General features: G+C 30.6%; 1 protein-coding gene across 1 annotated transcript in view; it reads left to right on the top strand.

The window, feature by feature from the left end:
- LOC129231776 (ectopic P granules protein 5 homolog) overlaps positions 1-24517 on the top strand; it is a 97160-nt gene extending 72643 nt beyond the window's left edge. The window contains exons 17-30 of the mRNA XM_054866144.1: positions 1430-1511; positions 2857-3008; positions 3753-3788; positions 4026-4197; positions 7899-8072; positions 8904-9073; positions 12539-12718; positions 14701-14864; positions 17305-17510; positions 18963-19205; positions 20081-20306; positions 21197-21281; positions 23522-23640; positions 24072-24517. Of these exons, the coding sequence (XP_054722119.1) occupies positions 1430-1511; positions 2857-3008; positions 3753-3788; positions 4026-4197; positions 7899-8072; positions 8904-9073; positions 12539-12718; positions 14701-14864; positions 17305-17510; positions 18963-19205; positions 20081-20306; positions 21197-21281; positions 23522-23640; positions 24072-24420 (2358 nt within the window). The 3' untranslated portion in view covers positions 24421-24517. The remainder of the gene's footprint in view (positions 1-1429; positions 1512-2856; positions 3009-3752; positions 3789-4025; positions 4198-7898; positions 8073-8903; positions 9074-12538; positions 12719-14700; positions 14865-17304; positions 17511-18962; positions 19206-20080; positions 20307-21196; positions 21282-23521; positions 23641-24071) is intronic.
- Positions 24518-24820: the final 303 nt, after the last annotated feature.

Raw genomic sequence — 24820 nt, 5'->3', positions numbered from 1 at the left:
TTTTGTCTCTTATCAAGAAAATAAAATATGAATTGGCCGAACGGCCAGAATATTACTCTTTCGTTACTTATTTTATGAATCTCTATGCCATTTCTTTTAAACCGTTTTGCACAATTTTTGCCATAGGGCATTTGATGAAATGGGGCAGGGGGTGGGGATGTTGGAGAAATGAACAAAAACAAACTACTCTAAAAGCCAATATGAGCAAGTGACATGGGCGCCCATATGCAAAATTGTAAGAGGCAGGGGGGGGGGGGGTAAGATATTTTAACCATAGTTTAGCATGATATTTTTCCCATGAAAATCAATTTCAGGACAGATTACAGTCATTAAAATTTGACATTTTTAAGAACTTATTCATTAATGGCTGGAGAAGAAATTTTTACATTTTTGCAAGGAAAAAGTACTAAAAGCAAGGAAGTTCTAATTTCTAAAGGGGGCTTGAGCCCCCCCTTGCCCCCCTATATGGGGGCCCTTGGCAAGTGACGATGTGCTTCCATTTTTTCCTCCCTTGCTTTTCCTCTCTGTCAATTAATGTCAACAATTTATCGAACAAGCAATTTTTATTTTGATTGATTTTGACTTGTAAAAGAATGCAAAACTTTTAAAAGGTTTTGTTTGCCTATTTTTCTTCATATTTTTTTAGTATCAATTACCCCCATATAAGGCCTCAAAATACAGATTTTTAAATCTATTTTTCACAAATTTTCCCGGGGCAAAACCCCCGTACTCCCTGAGCTAATGGATATTCTACATCCCACTTAAGGGGCCATTCTCCTTTTACCCTTCCCACTACAAGGTGAATTTAAAAAAAAATAACTAAAGCAGCGCGAGCGTTAAAAAAGAAGACAAAAACATGAGAGCTGATTCAGTCACATGTATATATGTGTGTGTGTGTGTGTGCTTGGGCAATGTGCGAAACCAGGCCCCTCCTGGAAAAAATTTCTGGATACGGCCTTGTTCTACTGTATTTTAAAATCAGTGCTCTCGAAAGTTTGTTAGTAAAAATAGCACGCCCAGAACTTATTTGCTCATTTAACTTGTCAAAAGTAAAACACTTTGTAAAAAATCCGATTTCCATGCTTTTTAAATAAATCTCCGCAAAAAGGCCTTCTGGCCACAGTGGTATCTGGTAAAATTTTGATAACTATATTTTATGATTAATTGTTTTACTTGTTTTTCAAAAGTTCATTTTAAAGTATTTTTTGCATAAATGCCTTTTTTTCTATAAAATAATGACCTAACAATCAAAATCTGGATTTATCCCAGTAAAAATTACCTCAATAAATTGAGTGGGGAGGTGAGGAGTTATACAGTTTAATTCATATTGACTTAATATAGAGGAGGGGAGGAGTTACATAGTTTAATTCCTATTGACTTAATATTTCTGTTTTGATTTATCTCAAATATGTGTTTCATTATTCTTTAGGTTTTTAAAAAGCATTTCAACATTGTGCTATCATTTATGTTTCCTGAATTGTACTCTAGTGCAGTGTCATTTCTCTTTGCTGGTAAGTTTATTTTTTATTCATTAAAACTTTTTGATTGTAAGTGGAGTTAGTACATATTTTAAATGTTTTACATTCTACATCATGCAAGTAATCCCAAATAAAGATTGAATTTGTTATAATTCATATGTGCATGATATTCATGGTAAATTTTGCCTTAAAAATCACTTTAATGAAAAAGTTTTTTTTTTAATGCAATCATTGCTTGAAAGTATTAACTTTGCTTGCAAGTATAAAAATGTAAAATTGCACTAAGTTACTAAATTATCCACCTAAATTTTGATAAATCAAGTGGAAACAGCTAAATATAACTGATCTACCAGTGGACTACACCAAAGATTTTTACCTGTCTGCAAAAAATTTTCCTTATTCAAGCATGCCCACCTCCCCTAAGAGCAAGGGTGCACCCCCCTAAATATTGCAAAGACCCCTACAAGCAACCCCCCAAAATCAGAAAAAGACCCTTTAAACCCCTACAAGCAACCCCCCAAAATCAGAAAAAGACCCTTTAAACACTCCCTTAAAAATTTCAATGGCGCAGTCTGCGCCATGACTCCCCCCCCCCCTCCCGCCAAGGTGGACACCCCTGCCTTATATAAATATTAACAAAAATTATAAGAATATATTTATACAATTCTTTAATATTGATTTTTAATTACATTTCATAATTTTCTTTTGTTTTTCTGTCAAAGGTTTGTTTACACTGACAGCATAATGTTAAATTATTATTGTAAGTAAGTGGTAATAAATATCTTACAAGTAACTAATGTTACTGCTCTTTAATACCCAATAGAGGTTTTTTCCTGTCAAAAAAAAAGTAAAACCTTATCTCTCTACTAAATTTTTATGTGTTTGGAACCAAAAGAGGTTGAGAAATGCTGCCATAATATATAAAAATATGAATTAATTTAAATACATATGGTGTTCTTCTATGGAACTAACTAGAATGCCTTTTAGATGGGCATGTTTTTTGATTTTTGGCTTCATAAAACAGAAATGTAACTACTTAGGATCCAAGCAAAAATCATTCTGTTTTTCTCTCTTTCTTACTTTCTTTCTTTTTTCTTTTCTTTCTTTCTTTTTTTTTTTTTTTTTTTTTGTATATGTGTTTGACCAATCATAGATGCATATTGCAATACTGTTTTTATTTAAATAATTATTATGATTATTATGTATCTTTTTTTTGCTTGGTTATATAAGCAAAGATTTTTTCTTTTGTAAATTTTAAGAAGAAAATAATAGAATTAAAGATCAAATTTATGTATTAAATGGTTATCTACAATGCCTATGTAGAGTTTGTTTTGCAGTTAGGTCATTCATAAGTTTTAAACAATTGTATTTATTCTAGGCATGGAAAAAGGCACTTTGAATGTGGACTTATGGTACGAATCCATGTATTGTTTTGGCTGTACTTTGTTGTCCCAGTCATCTACCGTAGAAGATATTGAAATTGCTGTTAAGAAATTTGCTGAGAACCAGCGACTACCTCCAGATCAGCAAGTATGAAATATTTGATTTTCAGTTCCTAAACAATAAAATATTAGATGTCATTGATTTAATTTAACTTGAAATTACTATGTTATTCAAATTCAAATTACTTTTTGTACATTTCATTTTCATTACAAATCTAAAACCGTTATTTTTGGAAAATAATCGTTGCTTACTTTGTATGAAATTTATGTATGCTTGAAGTAAAATTCTCATTAAAATGATAAAGTTTTTCCCTTAACCGTTTGTCAAAAAAGTTAAAAAAGATATTTTGTTGTACACTGTATAGTGATTTCTAAAAGTTCAAAAAAGCAAAAAAAAAAAAAAAATTAAACATCAGAATTTTTTTTTTATTTGTTTGTGTTATAAAAATAGTTTATTCTATTAGAAGGTGTTTTTAATGTGTAAATTTAAAAACAATTTTTCTGAAATTACTGATTTTAAATGACACCAGTCAACTTTTTCAGCAAAGGTTTTGCTGTAGGGACTAAATAATGATTTTCCCTTCCTTCATTATTATATTTGAATAAGAAAATAAAATATGAAGTTTCAGTTTATGTCTTTTAGCCATGTGATAAATATGAAAAGTGATAAATGAAAAATGACATTTTTCATGACACTCTAATGAAAGCTTTTCATAATAATAAACATCTCTGTAAAGTGGGCGAAACCCATAGTCCAAAAGCTCTCTCTCTGCCATTAGAGGTTTTCCTGTATTGCATTTTTACTGTAGTTTTTTTTTTTTTTTTCTTTCAGATATTTGTATCTTGTCAGCCATTGAACATTTATCAGGTAGGAATTGACGATTTTGTTTAACATTTCTGTAAAACCACTTTCAGTCCTTTTATTGTTCAATCAATTTGTTTTTTCATGTCATTATTTTTTTTCAAAATAAAATGGTCAATAGCTAAATTTTGCCTTGAAAAACATAATAATGTTTTGAGCTACTTGAATGAATATTTATAGTATCTTTATTTTCATTGGATTAGTTTTAGAAGCTGTTGCATTTGTTATAATTTTCCATTTCAGGTGATGGAAACATTGGATCTTTTGCACCATAAATTCACAAAGAAAACACAGGCTTCATTGTATCAAGAATATCATGCATATGTAAAACCACTTGGATTGTTTATGGCCTTACTAAATCATGCATATTTAAGTTTATTTATGGTGGATGTTTTCAAACAAGAACAAAATCTAAGTATGTTCTTTGTTTTAATGAAGTAGAAAATTAGAAGTACTAGTTTATGTATTAAAATTTTTTCCTAGTTGTTAGTATTTTTTGTTTCAATTGAATAACAGTCCCCTGAAACGTTTGGTTTGGTTTGTAAAAATAATGCCTATTGGTTTCAAAACAACTTTTCTTTTTGTGAGTCTCCCCTCCCCCAAGCCCCAAGGTGATTGTGCCCCAAATATTTTTTCTCTCTGCAATACTAAGTAGCTCCTGCCAGGGTTCCTGGCATGGAAATCCTGGAAGGTCATGGAAAAAAAAATAAGCAAATTTCAGACCTGGAAAAGTCATGGAAAATTGAAATTTTCATTCAAAGTCATGGAAATTTATTAATAGTCATGGAAAAATATCCTGGACTAAGAGAAAGTAACAGTAGCTAAAAGAGCATTAGAAATCTAGAGTGATTTAACAGTATTGCACATATAAAAGCTATTAAAAATAGAAAATTGAACAATCCCAAAAACAAATCTGAATTTTGAAATCTCATTACATCCACTTCTGTAGCAGCCGCTTGTTCTTTTTCCAATGTGATCTTATTGCTTGGATAACACTCATTTCGTATTTACCATTATATTTTAAACACTTTTTATATTTTATGTTCTATAGTAGAGAATTTGCCACGCCCACTCAAAAAACGCAATTCAATTGCATCCAAATTCGTTTCCATCACTCATAAAAAACTTAATTACTAAATTTATCAGTTTATCTCAATTTGTTGAAAGTTTTAGAAAATGAAGATCTTTAATCAGGAGATATAGTCCAAAATAGGGGAATTCTAATATTCTAAAACAGTAGTACCCAACATACGGCCTGAAAACCTAATCCATGCGACCCACTGCTACAAATACAAATACAAAAGTGATGACTAGCAACAGGCTCTGGTCCTAGTCAATTTACAATCCACAGTGAAGATCAATGGCCCTCTTAAAACTATCTACTCCCTTGCTCATTACCACCTCTTCCGGTAAGCCGTTCCAAGGTTCCACTACTCTGCTAAAATAATAATTTTTCCTAATATCCATGTTAGCCTGAGATGGCTACGTTCATTGTCAGGAATCCAACACTATTTATTTATATGCATTTGAAAATGTGCAAATAAGTTAACAAGTACATTTAAATCAGCAAATTAATTCGCTACTGAATGTTTTTTTTTTTTTTTTTTTAAATAAATATCTGGTTTAGAAACATAAGTTTACTGAAGTATGTGGGTTTACTTTAAAGAACCAAAATACTGTAAAAATTATGTGGATGATTAAATGCACTGTTGACACTAAAATGCAACTTCTGAAGCAAATTCATTGAAACTTAGTTAATGACTCATTTAACGTTTCTCCCATTTATTATCATTCTGCCCTTTTACAAAGAAATTTTTAGACATTTAATTATCATTGTATTGCTTTCACTGTATTATACTTTACTTAAATTTATATGATAAAGACATAATAATAGTGTAGTTTTTTAGGTGTACACTGATATTTTTTCAATCATGAGGAAGTGCTTCAATGAGGTAGTGGCGTTCACATAGAAGTTTTGCTAATGCTCATTGCCAAAAATTGACAAGTTTGATATTAAATAGTCTACTTTTCTCTCCATGTAACAAGGTCATGAAAATTTTTATGAAGTCATGAAAAAGTCTTGGAAAAGTCATGGAATTTTTTCATCCAAATAGAGTATGAACCCTGTCCTGCTGATTATTTATAGAATCTTTTGAGGTGCTGTTTTTAGAATTAAGTAGAGGTGAGGGCAATGGCCCATTGATTTTTTAGGGGAGTTTTCTCTTTCTTGGAGCCCCTTGTTCTTTAGAGGTCTTTGTGGTATTTGGGGGCGAGGGGAGTGGGAGCAATCGCTCTCAGAGGACACCCCTGCATTAACAACTTCTTTTGACGTATAAAACATAGTAGATATTGTTCTTTATATTGGATCATCAATGACTTAGGAAGATGAGAACACATGCTATGATATTCTTTGATTTGATTACTTTATTTTTGATTTATAGAAGGAAGAGGAAACTATATAATGTCCTTTTTGCCCAGGTTTTACTATTCATACATGTTGTTACTTGTAACTGTCATTTCAAAAACATCAAAAAGAAAAAAACATTGTTTTGTAGATTTTTGTTTAAAATACACATTAATGTAATACTGGAGCATTAAGTTCTTCAATTTATCAATTAGAATTTTTCACTGATATCTGCTTTGTATATATATCTTAATATTGATGAATTACTTAGTGTAGGTTTACCATATAGTTGATTCAATCAATGGATATTACGAGTTTATTCTGCTGATCATAAATGAATACAAACTAATCAGATAAAGTAATAGTAATGTGAAGATTCTTGAAAATAATTAAGTTGGAAGCATATGCTTATTCTATTATAAGGGCAAAGATGTTGATACCAAAAAAGAAAAAGAAAAGTTTAAACTTTTTAGAAAATATTTTGTATTAGCTTTTTAAAATTTTTAATAATGAATTATAACTTGTATTTATTACTTTAATTTTAAAAATATGTACTCTTGTATTAATAAATTTAAAAAAAAAGTAATTTTTTTAAAAAAAATCTGTAATTTCTGAGTAAAATAAAATAAGTAACTACCTTATTAACTGTAACCCTTAATTAACTGTAAGATTAATAAAAAATGTATTATCTTTTGTTTATATTGTCAAAAGCATCAAAATGGCATTTTATTATTTGATATCCCTGATATTCTTAAATTTAAAAGAAACACCCACTGTCCAGAAACAATTCTTTAGATCTTAACAATTAAATAAAAAGTTTCCCTTCTGTTTCTAATTTTTATTTTTCTTCAGTTAAAATGTTCAAAACTTACTTCTAAGTTAGAAAGCCTACACTTTTTACATGCAAAATGCTTTTCAAATAAAACTATCTTAAAGCTTGAGCTCTGATACAAAATTCATTAACAATGTCAAAAAGTTAGAAATTGAAAAGAAAATCTAAAAAATGAAAAAATGGTTTTAAAAAAATCTTGAATATTTACCGAAAGGCTTAAAAAATGGCCAAAAATGTTTATTGTCTTATGGAACTTTTTTTTTCAATGAGTTAAAATAGATTTGCATAAAAATTACTGCAATTTAATTTGATTAACACAAGAAATGGGGGGGGGGATGTAGTGATTGTTTACACTGTTCATTGCTGATAAAATATTTAAAATACAGTGAAACTGCTCCTTCATGACCAATTTACCTTTAAAAATCGTGCACTAGAGGAAGTGATACCTTGAAAGTAGATGAAACTTGAAGATTGTCTGTGATTAAAATCCTTAAGTGTGAAGATAAGTCTCCAAGACAGATTGATAATATTAAAACTCTTTAGATTTTCTTCTTGTAAAAAAAAGATATTAAGATGTAAACTGGCAATAAAAATGAGCCAAACAGTGATAGTGTATCATTTTCACTTGTAGAAGTATGCTTCAAGAATAATTGAGAACAATAGAATTTACCGGTAATTCTGGTCAAAGTATGAATTATAGAAATCATTTAAAAGTTACCTGTCTCCAGCAGCTGTTTTAATGTATTTTGTAAGGGTTTTGTTGTTCAAATTTTGTTTTTGTTTGTATTGTCTGTTTTCTCTTAGTATTAAAAAGATATACATTTTTTAATGTGCTGAGAAAAAAAACCTTTTTCCTCATTGAAATTTTGTCTTATTTTAGGTGTTTCTCACATTTGGAAAACACTCGATCAATCTTTTGCCAGCTGGTTGCATCCTGTTGTTGAGGGAGCTCATTTAAGTTTCCCATGGTCAGATAACCAAATAAATGAAGCTGAATTCATGTTCAAGATGTTTACTATGTGTTTAAAATATTCTCATGAACAATTGCTCATTAGTAAGTGTTTTTCATTTATTTTATTATAAATGCAAATGTGTACCTGATTATCTTATGGTAATTTTAAAAAAATGTTTTTACTCTTAAGTTTTCAGTTGTAGTATATCAATTAAATTTTATATTTATCAAATTTTAAAATCATTTTTACTGGGCAAAGTTCAGGTAAGTGCTATTTTTGTTATATATAGTTTCAATATTTCACATTGCATTCTTAACTGCAGGGGGAAATCTCACAAAACAAATTTTTTATGTAACAAAAGAGTTCATATATGTTTCTTTTGTTTAGTTACTACTAGTTTCACTGAACTAAGTATTTACCCTTAATTTTGTAGCATCAGGTAAGAAGTGTCATCTTTAAGAAAGGAGTGTTGCATTTTGTATATTAAATAAATTGAATAGCATATTATGTACTAGTAAATAATTTCACAATCTAGTAATTTGTGACTACATTTGCAATGTGAAGGAATATTTTTAATGTTAAATTGACCTTTGAGAAGTAAAAAGAAAATATGTACCATAATTAACAAACCTCAAACCTTTTAGCCTACAGTGGTAGCAAATTGCAGAAACTGTCAAATATCTTAAAAACTCATTTTAGCAGCTACTGTCTTTTACCGTCCTTCAGCAGGACTTGGCCTTGATCATTTAATGAATTTCTGCTCTGGTGTTCTTGAAATAAAAATTTCATTTGTAATTTCCTGTATGTACTTTTTTTCTGTTAAAAAGCTTTTGCTGTAATCCATTAGTATTTCAACCTTCAATCATTTTGCTTGCAGTATAAATTCTCAAACGAACTGTTGTTTCCATTTTTATCTCAATTTTATTTTATAGATCATAATTGCGAAAAGTATATACTGTCATACTTGTGGGGCCATTATGTACAGTCTTATGTGTCACATGGCTATCGCCATTATTCTATATCATTATGTCACACGGAATTGCTAAAGCTTCCCTGGCACCAATTTCATCCTGATGCAGAAGACATCGAAGGAATGTGTAAAGTAAATATGTAAATCATTTCAAATCACTTGTTTTTTATGTGTTCTTTCTAAACATTCATATTTTGGAGAGGAGAGGGGTAGAAATAAGTTCTCAATTTGCATGAATTATACTCAGCTTATTGAGCTAGCTATGTTGCAGATCAAGGCTGACCAGGGGCGGCATTTCAGCATTTCATTTGGGGTGTCGAGTTTCTTAAATATTAATTATACCTCAGTATGGAACAAAACACATATTGGCTAGCATCAAGTATAGTGTTCAAAAACAATTTAAATTTTTATGACAAAATTTGTAATTTATTTGATAATCAATGTTATCATGCAAAGTATCTTGATACTAGTTTTCATCTTTTAATAAAATTTTAATGCTTGATTTTTAAAAAAACAGAATAACTGGAAATCTTGTTCCTAATCCAGCAATGCTCAGTGTCGTGTTCTTTTTTCAGTAAGTCTCCCCAAACCCCCAATTAAGCTTCAAAAATAATCCTCTAACCTCCTGAGACACAAAAATGAATTTTCTCTAATAGATGAACTGATTGGAATAGTTGAAAAATAATTGAAGAAACAAAGTTATGCATGAAAACACACTTTTCACATCTTGCGCTTCAAAATCACCCAGGTAACTTTAAAAATTGTGATGGTCTTTATTTTTCACCATTGAGTAGTCTAATCTCTAAACAATTCTTCTTGCTCATGCTATGAAATTTTACTCATAATTGAAACATTTTATTTTGTATCCAATCCAGATAATATAGAGCCAACAGTGCAGGAATATAGAGATAACAATACAGGAAAATATTTATCATTAAATGTTGTATTAATTTCATTAGAATCTGAATCTGTTCTTTTTTACAATATGTTAAATCAATGTTTGACTTTACATCATCATGTGCATTTTGGTCACCTCTTCTAAATTCATTTGAATATTCTTTGTGCCTTTTTAAAATTGTCTTGAAGTAAGAATTTTTTTGAAAAGATCCACGCTTTCTTGGTTGAAATATACATCTACTCGACATTTATTAATAGTTTCAAATTGTAACTTGAACTAAAGCTTGAACAGTCCGAAAATTGAGGTTAGCTGGTTGAAGAAAGCATTGTTCAAAATCTCTCCTCAATACAAACAAAGCGAATAAAAATTCAAACGAAGGCATGTTAAAGGACACTGCTTTTTAACTATTGAAAGAGTCGTTTTCCAAAATCACCGCTTTGAAATTATCGAGAAGGGTTTTTATGGTTTAAAAGACCATCTTGTGTTGTCTCTTGAAGACCCTCTTGTGTCACTTCGAGATTGCATAGTTAAAGTGCCCTCAGAAAAGATATTTGTTGATGTGAAATATTTTTTTCAAATATAGTATGTATTTTTAAAAAGTATCTATGAAAGCGTACTATGCATTGAGTAGTTGAAATGTGTTTCTTGCAGAAGAAAGTGATGAACACTAATTAATTAAACACACCTAAAATATGACCGTAACAATAAATTAAAACACCAAGGCAATTTCTTGTGAAGATCATGCATCTACACCACTGCACGGGCCTCTCATAACCATCGTTACAGAGCACACAAGAAGGAAATGTTTAGCCTATATGATGAAATTAAATCTTCAATTAAAATTAACTGTGATTCTTCATCAGTTTTTTCTGTTCTGAAAAGACCAGTAAAGGCTTGATGAATTTTTAATTAATCATTCAAAAAACGGAAAACACTTGCTCATGTCTGGAAATGTGTCAAGTTTCATCAACCATTACAGAGAAACAGCTAGATTATTTTTTCATGAACATTGATTTGCGATTTACGTAAATTGAATTTGCTCATTTTAAATTATTCCTTTCAAAACATTTGGGAGTGCGACCGCCCCCTCTTGATCTCCCTATTTGCCGCCCCTGAGGCTGACCAATCAGTTTCATTTGATGCAATATTTCAAATGCATTATTTTTAAAACCCCCCCCCCCCCTTCCCCAGCACTATCAGGCCATCATAATGGCCTGATAGTGTGAATAAATAGTTCTGGTGTTCTTCCTTTCTGTCTCAATTGAATGGGATCCAACTTTTTTGAGAGTATATTCTTGATACCTCTTTATTTCCCCCTTTTTTAGCCTACTTTCCCAGTAAAAGTCAGAAAAAGAAAAAAGCATGAAAGAAGGCTTAATGCAGCTTCAAAATATCGCGAAAAACAAAAAAAAAGTCAAAAATAAATAAAATAATTAAATGAATATCGAAAAATTGGAAAGTAGGGTATTGAGATGGGGGAAAATGTCTGTCGGTCTCCCCCCCCCCCCCAATAACTTTTGCATGAATAGTCCGATTCGAACAAACTTTTTTTTTGTTCGAAAGATCTTGACAAGGACACCTCATTCCCATATTTCACTTTTTGATTTGAACTATTTTTTGTTCAATTTTGAACAGTTCAAAAAAATTTAACATTAGCGCCTACGGGGAAACTGAAAGTCAGTGTAGATTCCGTACTTTAGGGCGGATTTATTTCAAACAAATTTTGTTGGAAATAGTGCTTGACGCCAGACTCCGACTCCAAGAATTTAGGGGCACCTGATTCCGAATTCGACTTTTGTGCCCGAAAATTAAGTGGACTTCGACTTAAAGTCTGACTTCGTAGCTTTGGCAAAAATTTATACACGGAGGACAAATGACTGACTCCGATTCTTGGATATATGTCTACGACTCCTTTATCCCAAAATGAGATTGACTCCGACTCCGCAGCTATGGTTTATCTGGAAATAATTAGTGTTGATATGATTTGTTTTTATTTTCACGCTAAAGTTTTAATTTAAGTATTCAGTTTTCGAAGTCATTGATGTTTCTACATAAAGATATGTGCAGACATTTTTTTTTTTTTTTGACAATGAAAGTATTTCTTTAAGTTGACATTTTACTGTTTTTATTTATTTTGGTAAGCGCATTAATTAATTTAAAAAATTATTTTTGGCAACAGGGGAAAAAGAAACGATTTTTTTTTTTTTGATATGATGTATTTATTTTAAAAAGATTTTTTTTAATGGAAAAAAGTGTATTAACTGCTTTGTTTAAAAAGTGCTGCTATTTTATTTATTTATATATATTTTTTATTTATTTTTTATTTTATTTATTTATTTATTTTTTACGCATCTAATTTTTTAGATGAGTGAGGAATATTTTATTATTCCTAGAAATTAGCTTAAAATATTAAAAAAATATGTTTGAAACAATTTGCGATTTTAGCTATTTTTGATAACATTGATCAGGTACTAGAAAGTAGTATGGGTATACGGGAAAGTAGGCTTGTATAGTTCTAGACGCAACTTCTTGTTTAATGTAGTACTTCCAGTATCAGCTTCAATAATTTGGGTGCATGCAATTTATTGGTATTTACCCTCAACTTATCATAATGTTGTGACTTTTATCATTTTGGCTCGTATTATCTATACATTCTTTTCTTTCATAACTATATCTGAGCATTTTTATAAACTTTTCAGGTACTTCAGAGTGATTTAAAGGAAAGTAAAGAATTCTTAGCAAAAATCAGCTTAGAAATTCCATGGCTCGATGTCATGAGTTATGTTTCATCAACGAAACCTCCTGAATACGTTGGAAAAACATTAGGAACCCTTGCTAAGTTATTAATCATATCAGGATGGGATACATCCACAAAGAAGGTAAAAGTAAAATTTTGCTCACATTTTACAAAGTTTAGTTCTGTAACTAACGAGTTTCACCTTGTATTAGTGATTCTATTTCTTCTATTGACTAATGGGTTCCACATTTTACTAGTGATACTAAATCTTTTCATTCCATGTTTTGCAATGTTATTTGTGTTAAAAAGTTAGGGTAGACTTTATAATTTGATTTATTTCTTTTCTGGAACATCATGGCACTAAATATAAAGGGTTTCTGAAAAAATGCTTCACAATTCTGAAAAGTAAGTGAAAATGTATTTTTATTTCAAGAGTTCAAGCAAATTTGCAAGAGAATGTATTAAATTGTTATAGGTGCCACCACCAATGTAAAAAAAAGTAAATGTTTCTGCTTTTAAAAAAAATAAATATTTGCTTCAATTTTTCTAGTAGAATTTCCTACAAAAAGAAAAGTTTCAACTCTGCAGCAAAAATTTACTCTTATCCCTATTTCTTCCTGTAAGGAGTTATATCACCTCACAATTAACTTTTTATATTATGTGGGATGCATAGTGTTATGCATAGTGTGCAGAATCTGCTAGATTTGGAACTTTGAAATCATATTCAATAGTAAATTTTATTCCTTTTAGATTTTAATATCGCCAACTCTCTTCTTTTAGTAAATGAAGGCTAGAAATGAAATATGGCCTAAATAACTTTGCCTTAAGGACTTTTTTTTTGTTCCTGGCCTTCTTAGGAATTTTCTCCCTGGCTTATCTTTTCTTGGCCGTGGTCTACCAGTTATTCCGTCTGAATAGCAAAAATCATTTTCTAGGCAATCGACCCATCTTAAGCTAGGTCGGCCCCTAGTTCTAGATGCAGTGGGTTTGGCCAAAAATAAATTATGGATTGAACCTTCATTGTTCAATCGAATAACATGTCCAGCCCAATTACCGTATTACCCATCATGCTGGAAAAAGGAGAGGTACACCAGCATGCCGGGAAATTCGAATTTTCCGACATGTCGGATAATTTGAGGTTTATCTTGCAACAAAACAAAAATAAATGTCTTGATTCAGTTCAAATCAGAAAGCAAACCACTGTAAGGAAAAAATAAATAAATCCCAAAAGTAACCTTCTTGTTATTAAAAAAAAAAAAAAAAAAAATTGCATTGCATATAATATGCACTTGTTATTTATGGTAGGTAATTATTAATGGATTTAATTATTAAACTGTTTATTAATAATAATAACATATGTATAGAACTTATATTCATTTTAAGCTGAACATATATTTTTGATAGCATTATCCTTTTTTTCCTAACCTCGATTTTTCCGGCATGCCGGAAAGGACCAGGCAAGTGTTATTGAAAATCTGGTGACCGCCGAATTTTGCGGCATGCCGGTTAATGCAGGGTAATATGGTAAATCTTTGGATTTTTACAAATTTGATCGCAGTAGTTTCCTTAAAGGCATGATAAAGTTCTAAATTAGAGCATCTGTGACAAATTCTATCATTTTGTGTTCTTCCAAATTTGGCTCTTGGTATCTGTTGCTGAAAGACACCGAGAACATTTTCATTGTTTTGTGTTGCTGTCAAAAAAGAAGCACCAACTTTTTAATGAGTGGATTTACTATTGACATGCAAAACTTAGTTTTTCATTTTGCTACGAAATAGCAACCAAAACTATTTTGCATTATGATACGGGATTTTTTTTAAATATCATACTAGCAATATCCCTTTTTTCCCCCTTACTTTGAACTTAACTACATAAATTTGTTTAAACAACTTTCATGTGTATTAAACAAAACTTCTGCAATTTCATTATTGCAGAAATCGCTCATTATTCTATGATACAAAAATTGCTATGCTAGTTAATTCTGTTTCAGAATATGTCTGACTTATATAAACCAAAATAGTTGTGATCATTATGTAAAAAAAGAAAAATCAACTTGTTTTCAATTTTGTTCTGCTATGATAAAGTGATTTAATGTCACATTTTATGCATGATTTCTGCTTTCAGAAAAAATTTCAACAAAACGACTTTAAAGAACTTGAAACTTTGCCATGGTATTTTCTTCACTTAGATGACGTTGAAGGACTATTGAGCTTGTTTTTCTCAGGACCAGATATTGCAAAAATTTTACTAGGAGTTTCGCAAAATGCACATCAAATTCTTCTATTTCAGTAAGTTATGGTTCTTCATATATCACGTTTGTTATTGTTATACTTTACATCAGTGACCCAGGGCTCTTTTTCTGACTTTTATAGATTGGAACAGCTTTAGATAAATAATTAGACAGTAATTTTAACAAAAGAAACTTCTTGTAAAATCTTTGAAGCAATCTAGGAAAAAAAGTGAAATAATGTGATCTTTTTTATAACCAGCTATGAAAAAAACTTATTTAATTTTACTGATTATAAATTTTGTTAAGAGCTCATGATCATAGCCACTTTAAGCCTATTTTTTCCCTCGTTTTTTGAAAAGCTATTTTTTTTGACAATTGCCTTTTTTTTTTTGCTCTGATAGAGATTGTCTCATTTCTGAGATAATTTTCAATGCTTTTAGTAATATGTAGTTTCATATTTGATTTAAATAAAAGCATGCAATTGTAGGATAGTTAAAATGCATTATTCTTGATATTTTGTGGCTGCTCTGTTATGTTAGATATAAACTTAATTGTATTAAAAGTTATATGAACTTAATGCTTGATATTTTTTTAAGAATTAGAATAGAAAAAGGCACGAATTGCATTGAAAAATTGATGATTTTTTATCCTGTAATACTTTATGAAGATACTATAACAAGGAAAACATTCTGCTGGAGTGTCCTTTCCGCAGTTAAATTCTTTTATTATTTCTCTGAAGTACAGAGTGTTTTTGAAGTCTTGTATTGATAAGGACAATTTATTAAAACAAAACTATTTAAGATACATATAATATTTTTTTTTTAATTTTTAATCCTTATCTCATCAAGTCTCCCCCCCCCCTTCATTGACACAATATTAGCTAAAGGCATATAGGTGGGCCGAACATCAAATATTGAGAATGATGTCTGTGAAAGAAAAGACTTTAAAGGGTGCAGTAAGGAAGGTTGTGAGGGGCAACTCCCCAGAAATCTTGGGTTAGTTTACGTACATATTCCGCATTCTAGTACAACAATTTGTATCCATATAAGAACTGTTGTGACCAACCCTCAGCTCCAGAAGGTAAATTCCAGCTGTGCTTGTGCCTGGCTCAAAATTGAAAGTCATCTCAGAACTGCGAAAGGTGCACGTAGATATGTACTAACTTTGAGAAAGAAACTTTTTGAGATAAAGATATAAATTTTAAATATTATGTTTAAAACTGAAGTTTTTTTTTTTTTTAAGTGAATTTTCTTCATCAGTGCAAGATTTAATAAAGGCCCTGTACCAGAGTTCACGCTAGGAGAAAAAGTAATGTGGGTTCTCTTACTCTGACCAAAGTTTTAAGTGGGATTTTTAAAATTGAGAAGCAAGTTGCTATTACTATTACTATTGCTTGAACATTTTATATAAATATTTATTTGAACAAAGTATTTGCTTATCATGTAACACAAGACTTATTTTACAAGCATAACATCAAAAGAGAACGTTAAGTTTGTTTGCTAGAATGAATGTGCATCTTATTATTTTAGAGAAATTGACTAATTTTTAAAAGAACACTTTACATTTAAATTTCTTTTCTTGCAAGATTCTTTTTGTAAAGCAGTTATTTACTAAACCGTGTGCTAGTGAAGTACTTTTAATTATTATGAAAAACATATCAATGCCTTCAAAAGAAAAAATGATGTTTGAAAATGGTAATTTTGCTGCCAGAAGGTGGTGCAACCAAGAGCAGGAAATAAACTCTAAAATTCCAAAGATGTTCATTTGGTAAATCCAAAGAGTAAAACAATTCTCAATATTTTGTTCTTGTTCCTTTGTGGCTAAATTCCTAGATTCTTGCTCATTAATAATGATTCCATGCATTATGGCTATCTTTTAAAGAGAAATGTAAAAAATCCGAGATGAGAAACTTTGCGATATTTTTTAAGTATGTCCGCTAATGGAGAACAGTGGGAACAGCATGCAAAAGGATTTTAATTGAGTGGGATTTTAGAAAAAGCTGTGAGAACTCTGCCCTATGCATTAAGGATAATCAGAATTTAAAATCTCTTATGAAAGATATTTAATGAAATGAGATATTTACAAAGCTAAACATAGGAGACTTAATTATTTTTTTTTCCTTTAGCAATGAGAACATGTAATATTAACTTTATAAAAAATAATAATAAAGCTCTTCAAAAAAAAAAAAAAATTCTCCCTGAAAGTTTGATTCAACTGATTCTTTCCAAGAATATGCTTTGCAAAGAAAAATCCTCTGCATCTGAATTTACTTAATATATAGCTTTTTTCATATTTTATGAAGTATTTTAATGGTATTATGATAATAAAAATCAATACTACTCTATCTTTTAGCAATTATTGAATGAAAAAACCCCACCCATTGAGATATTAGTTTGCATAATTTTCTTTATGTGATTTTTTTTCTCCAAAACGGATGAAGTATGTGATAAATTAATCAACTATTGCTTCACCTGTTATATAATTATTTTTTATTTCAGATTTTTGAAATTTTTATGTTGCATGAGTGCAAATTCAAGCTCAGAAGGTTGCTGCACACCAAAACGTTTGTTGTACCTACATAAATACACATCTTCACTATCTGTGTGTATTTCAGCTAAGAAGGAATTATTTTTAAAAAACTCAGACAATTTTAAAACCATGTTGCCATCTCTACTGAAAGATATTGAAGTAGTTGTGTCAAAAGGTAAACACAAAAAGTTATTTTTGATATACTTCCTATCAAACCATTCTTGTGTTTAATAACAGCTATGTATGTTTGTGCATGAATCAAATACAGAATATCCATGTGAGTAATAGACAAGTAAGAAGTTGTCCATTAAGGCTTAACTGTTATTTTTTAATCCTCTAAGAAAACTATGTCGATGGAGCACCTAAGGAGTGCTGCTTGTTTTTATGCTGTTTTCCCTTTTTTGTGAAACATTTGCATTCTCCATGTTAGAATTTCTTTGTTAGTTCAATTTGGATTGCAGCTTTGATAATTTAAAGATATTTTTAGAAAACTATAAACAAAAAACATACATTTTGACAATTAATATTAAATAAATTCATGAGCAATGATAGAAATAATGTCTTCAGTTTTAAGTTTAAAAACAATCGCTTTACCACCTCAGCCCCTCCTTTTTTTGTCAATTTGTTAGAATGTGAAAGCAAAATGTGTAAATATTTATCAAACCATTAAATAGTTATACCTTCAATTAAATGATTAGTTTTAATTCTTCAATTGTGTGTGTGTGTGTGTTTTTATGTGTGTTTGCTTTTTCTTTCACTTATGCCCTGGACTTTGTAAAACCTATCTACTGCACTGATAATTTAAACATTCTTGATTTCAACTTGAAAGAATGGGAGGGGGAGCAAAGTCTTGTTTTTATCCTAAAAATAATTTTTTTTAAATCTATAAAGAAATTGCCATACTCTACGTCTCTCATTTTTTCCTCTACAAATAAAATATTTTTACACATTTGCTTTATAGTATAGCTGTGAGCAAAACAAAATTTATTTGCTTTTGTTGTTTCAATTTGCAAGAGTGCAATTTACTGAAACTCTTAAATAATTCTTGCACAGCATTCCTGTTCAGTAAGAAATTCAATAAAAATAAATTCAAGTGGTTGTGAACAAAGTTCTAAACCTTCAACTTTTACAATATTCACAATATCGTGGTTACTCTACTTTCCTCAAAAGATTACAATTTACAATTCTTTTAACTAAAAGCAATGAAACTGTAATGTTTAATGTGACCTAGTAATACTGCATTATGCAAATTCTTTTGACCTTAAATACATTTGTACATTTTAGTGATGCCGAACAATTAATGCCTTTATAAAAGTATTGAGAAATCTTTCAAAAAATGATGACTAACCCATAAAAACATTATGCTTTCTTCCACCATAATTGTTAGTGGATAACCTTGAGTGTTTCATTATGTTGTCCTTATTAAATACCATGAACATTTAGTTAAAAAAAATCTAATTATGAAAATTTTGCTGTAGAAATTCAATTGTTATTTCTATGAAAGTTCTTTTTATTTTATTCTGTTTTGCCTAACAGAACAATTTTTTATAATATATTTAAAAATGTTTGTATAACTTTCATTTTTCCCACTTTCGTGTTAAGTAATCCATTTTTGCCTTTTTTTAAGGTGTAAAATCAGATGAGATAGTCACCAATGCTCTGCCTCTTGTTAGAGAAGTGATTGGCTTTCTTAACAGTATTGCTGAACCTACACTTGAGAAAGTAGCAACAGATTCGGTTGTTTTGTGGTTGACTTCAAATCACCGCAGCCCACTGCTACTTCCTTGTCTTAAATCATCTTGCTGTTGTCTAAATACTATGGCAAACATGGTGATCATCTGTGAATGCTGTATTGAATCACGTTTTGCAGGTATTTATTTTGCTATGGTTTATGCTTTATGAGTTTTTTTCATTGACTCTCTTTTTTTTCTTTGTTTTTGAAGCAAATCCTGTATTAATCGAGGTGTTTCAATTACCTACCTTCTTGTTTTTACTGCATTTTGTTATTTTCCCAGTTGTGGCAATGTAGTTGATATCTTATGTGTAAGTGTATACATATTTATAAACGCCTATTTTAAATGTAGAAGCATTTGAAATACTAACCACTTAACTATGGTAGACATGATGCATATGTAGTTTGTATTACTTGCATGGTGATGGCTTTTTCAATATTTGGCACATTGTTGAAGCTTGACATCCTGTGTGGTGTAAAACTCAGGATTTTTTCTTTTTTTTTTCTTTTTTTTTCTTTTTTTTTTATATCATTTAACAGAATTTTCTGAGAATTCTTTGAAGAAAATGTTGATGAACAGTGGACAAAACAGGATGAAAATCACCAAAACTTTGTGAAATAAAAATATTAATAATTCAGTTTTTAAAAAAAAAGTCTATAATCAGAAGATAAAAATATTGAAAATGTGTTAGACAGTTCAAAAATGAAGCATCATTAAGAGATTGAAGCATGTTGGGAAAGAGTTTTCATTTGTTTGTAGTTAATTTCAAGAAAATCTATATTCTTGAAATTTGGCCAGACATTGTCCACTTTGTGCTATTTATCCGGATTCAACTCTACTTCTAACTGATTCTAAACAAGAAATGTAGCTGTGATCTAAAATTTAACTACACTGAAAGGTATTTATTTAAATAAAATCCAAAAGGTGATTCAGGGAAGAAAAGAGAAAATTAAACTGTTCCAATCATTCAAAGCAAAAACTTTTTCTGAACTATTATTCATTTTCCTCTTAGATTCCCAAGATGCGGTTGAAGCTTCTTCTATTTTCCAGCTGATATCTTCTTATTTCCAAGTGCCTTATGGCCACTGTGATGAATTTGTGCAAGTGTGTGTTCAGAAAAGAGCATTTTTGGCAATGTACTGCTATGTATTGCAAAAAAGGTCCAATATGACTTCAACAGAATCTAAGAAACAACTAGTCTGGTCTCTCGTTGATTGGATAAGAAGAGCAAGAGTCAGGTACTGCTACTTTTTTACGATTTAAGGTTCATTGAAAAGTTTGTTATATCTACACTACTTTTGGCAAGAAAAACTTATACTTTGAATTTCGTATTTGGATTTTTGAGGGGGGAAAAGCATTTGCTGGAGCTTTAATGTTATTTTGTAAAATCTTACCTTATGTCTCTTTGTCTCTTGCTGTCAAATGTCTATATCAGTCTAGACTCACACTTTTTGTGGCATTAAACAGACTATTTCCTATCACTTCCATATGCGACCGCTGTTTTCATGTAAATTGGTCATTTTTTTAACAATTTCTAAGGGAGATTTTCCAGGCAGCTTTCATCAGATTATTGTGGTCAGTACCCACCCTGCTCCTGGGAAAAAATTTTTTCATTAGAACACCTGTCACTCTCTCCAAGCTTCTAAGAAGTTTGCTTTTTTTTTAAAGTTTAGCAGAAAGATTAAGCAGATTAAGAAGTATTTGTCTAGTTATATTAACATACATAAAATTCATTATTTGTATGACACTTCTGCATATGTCATTAAATAATTGATTTTTTCTGATAAACCTTCATGTAATGACTGCCTCTCTTATGATCTATTTTCACCACGAAAAGAGGTGACTTTGAAATAGTTTTACTATAGATGATGTTAACTTATTTTTAAAGCAAAAATGCACAAATAACTATTAGAATTATCTTTTGCTATGTGCCTTTTTCGCCAAAAGCTCATTTCGTTTGTATTGAAAAAAAAAAGTTCCTTATAACCTTGAAACACATATTTGAAATTGTTATCGTTATTTTTTGCATTTCATACTGTTATTTGTGTTTTTTAAGTACAATTTCATGCTTAAAAATATTTTGGGAAGGAAGTAGGACCTAAAAATTCTTTTTTTTTTCCTTTTCCAGTGAAAATTGTGAAGCCAAATCTCTCCTTTTATGGGACAAAATTCTTGAGTTGTGCATTATACTAACTTCTGAGGATGAAGTTCAGGTGCGTAGAAGGTTTACCCCTATTATACTTAAAACCAAGAAAGAAATAAAAAATTTTTGTTCATGAATATAATTTTTAATAAAACTGCTGAGTGATACCATAAGTGCTAGTAGGTTGTGCCTGTAAGTTCAAATCCAGGGTGTGGAGAATTTCTCCATCACTTATTCAAATGAGTGAGAAATCTGTTAGATAAAAATGCTATGCTATGTTTCTCACTTCTTACTATTCAATCTGCATCATATGAATCTAGTATCAGTACTTTCCTACATTGTATTTTTCACGGATTGTATTTTTCAACGATTCCTAATCGGAAAGTTATCAAATGTTATCTTGCTCTCTCTTCGTCTGCACATGTGAAGGTCATTGAAGGGGGTGGCACGAGTGTGACGCTGAAGAAGGAGTGGCTTATCTCATCATTGCTGACTCAAGCCAATTGCATTAGACACGTGTAGTGGGCATTGGCATCTGGTCTTACGTGGCTTTAGTGAATGATGTGGTAATTAGGTGGAAGATGAAAGAATCTGGTCTTCGTCTCTTGGCCACTTGCACTCCGCGATCTAATACACAATGTTTGTGTAGTTGGAAGACTTCACTCTTTTTCCCTCACAATGGGATTGTGTTAGAAGATAGTTTTACAGAGTTAGTCAATTAAATAATGGGAAAATGACTCTTACCAGTGATATTCATTTTGTCCCGGCAACTCATATTAATAGTACAATAGTTTATAAAGCTTTGTACTTCGGATTAAATTGGTCATCGTAGAAATATTTATTTAAAATTATTATGGTTTTATTTTAAGTGTTGATCTTTACTAATATTATAAAGAGAGAGGGCGGATTTTTTTGTGTTTTTATGTTTGAGGTAATCTCCGGAACCACTGCACCTATTTGAAAAATTCTTTCATTATATGAAAGGTGCTCTCTTACTGAGTAACATAGGCTATAATTCAAAAAAATCCGATAAATAGTTCTTTTTATATTCAAATTTAGACCCAAATTTCACGTAAATTGCCTATTATTGGCTATTAAAGGGGTGAAAAATTACTTGCGCACATTAATATTATATATCGTTAAAAAGGGTAGAATTTTCTGCGTTCTAAACAATTTATTTCAATGCTCTAACTTAATTACGGCGGAAGTAATTTGCGTTTTTAGCTCGAACTTTTTTAGGCTTAGCTGAAATTTAGGCACTACTTTCTTCATTAAATCTATCAATAAAAAGTGAAGGAATCGTCCCACAGTTTTCTTTTTGGCAGCATTGGAAAAAGCGAGATTTTTTACTCCAGATCTCTCTCGACCTTTGGTCGAAAAAATTAGCTTCTATCTTCAAAGGAAAAAAAGTTACAAGTGTTTTTAAATCAATTTCAAAATATGAGATTTTGATTCAGGTTGTCAACCATTTTATTTTCGGGTTTCCATGGTTACGCTTTTAAAATCCATCTTTCGCATTTTAATTTCTTAAAAGTATTTTAATATCTGTCGTCATTGTTTGGAAAGGTCATTTTGCATGGTGTTTTTTTTTCTTTTATTTAAATTATTCTTTAAGTTATTAAATTATTCTTTTAATTAATTGTTGAATATATGTCACTTGACACAATTTTTGTTCTCAAGGTAGACCGGGTAAAGCCGGGCAACGCAGCTCTTAATATATAAAGATTTGAAAGCTACTGTTTATGTGATTTTATATCTTTTTGTTTGTTTGGTGAAACATTTGTTATTACCAAAGAAAAAACATCCGCTTCACTCGCAAAAGGGCTGGGTTCCGGTAGCGTGGTCGCTTGGCACGTTAGGCGCTGAGCAGTTCAGTCTAGGATTATTGTTTTAAGGCAACCATTGCATTAAGGCATGCATTGTTGTTAATACCTAAAAGAATTTGCAGTTTAATAAGATGAACCACATTTGGCTCTTCTGTGCAATTTCACGTTGCTTACAGCAATTCATTGCTTTTATGGTAACTGTCTTCTGTACTTCAAAAAAATAAAAAACACTCATTTCAAAGCAAAATACAATAGTTGGGGCAGACCTAACCTGGCCCTGACCATCATAATGCTGTGATTAGGATCTGCGTAGCCTTCACATTGCTACTAGGTTTGATTTGCCCGAAGTATAGAAGTCTTGAGGTGTAAACATGTGAGTTTTTATCCACATTTTTATATTCCTATGTTATGTGTGATATATTTTTATATTGTTGTATGAACTTCATGTGAAGTAAATCTAAATGTTGTTTTCTCACCTAAACAGAGTGTTCAAAAAGTTCTCCTTTCATTCTGCAATGAGCTAAATGCTTTCAGTGAAGATAGAGTAAACACTGGAGTTCTTGGTGCTATTGGATTTGGGCGTCACTCAGAGCTTTCTGTTAAGTATGTATGACTCTTTAAAAACTTCTTTTCTGGAACTTGAACTCATATTATTTCAAATAATGTGTTCTAAACAGGGCTGTATAGGAGGTTACATCGTATGCCTTCTAGTTTGTTATTAAAAAAAACGCATACGCTTTGATTTTTAATTAGTTTGATATTTCATTTTAATGATTTTTTTTAATAATATTATTAATAAAATACCACACTGCAATATCAGAGTTAAAAAGTTTGATGATGGAAACTTCTATCACAATTATTCCATTTGGCATCAAGTATTTTTTAATTCATGTGGCTAAGAATGATAGTAAATTGTGTTCTTGTGAATGAATCTTGTGAAATAATTCAGCGATTGCAATTAAAATTCTCATGACAGTAATTATTATTAATTTTTAATTTCGCTACTTTATTGTAAAATGCCCTTTATTTTTCAGTTTCAGATTTATGTGCTGTGCCATGGTTGCATACCTGCTTCTGCAAATTCCTGACAATGCTCCCATTCGGTTGGAGGCAATGGCGTCCGGATATTTAACTCCTGAGGACAGTGGTAGCCAAAAAAGATCTCCAAAACTCCCTCAGCCATCTCAAGCGGCTTTGAAAGCTTTGGAAAAACTAAATGCTTTGTTAGATAAGAAACCATATTCTGCTTTGCGTTGCCAGGTGAATGATGCAATCAGCTGTATCCGTGACCCAAAAAATTCATTTGTAGAAAGTCGCCAGTTTTTGAAGCGCTTTGCTCTTCTTGCATTTCCTAAAGACAATTTTTTACATGCTTTAAGTTAGTGAAGCGCATTTTAATTTTATGTTTGCAAATGACTGGTTTTATTTATGTAAACAATCATTGTTTGTAAAAGCTGTGATATTAAAAAAATCTGGACATTTCTCTCATTTTTTCTCTTTTTAATCTCTCATTTTATTTAAGGTAAATATATGCCACACAATTTCATCTGCATTGAACATATTAAGCTCAAACTAGATGTAATAATTATGGTTTCTGAGCTCTGGAAAAATTCTCTCTGGTCAAAGACTTACCTTTTAAAAAATAGAACAGAAGAGTTGATCTACACCTACACAAAAGAGTTTTTTTTTTTTGGATTCAATACCACAAGATTGTCAAATTTTAACAATGATTTCTTCCCTTTCAAAAAAAAGTTTCCAGAATGTCAGAGTTGTTTGGTTTAAA

This window comes from Uloborus diversus, chromosome 1, assembly GCF_026930045.1.
Source record: "Uloborus diversus isolate 005 chromosome 1, Udiv.v.3.1, whole genome shotgun sequence".
NCBI lineage: Eukaryota > Metazoa > Arthropoda > Arachnida > Araneae > Uloboridae > Uloborus > Uloborus diversus.
Note: the sequence above shows the minus strand (reverse complement) of the source record. Positions and strands in the feature narration are given on the sequence as shown.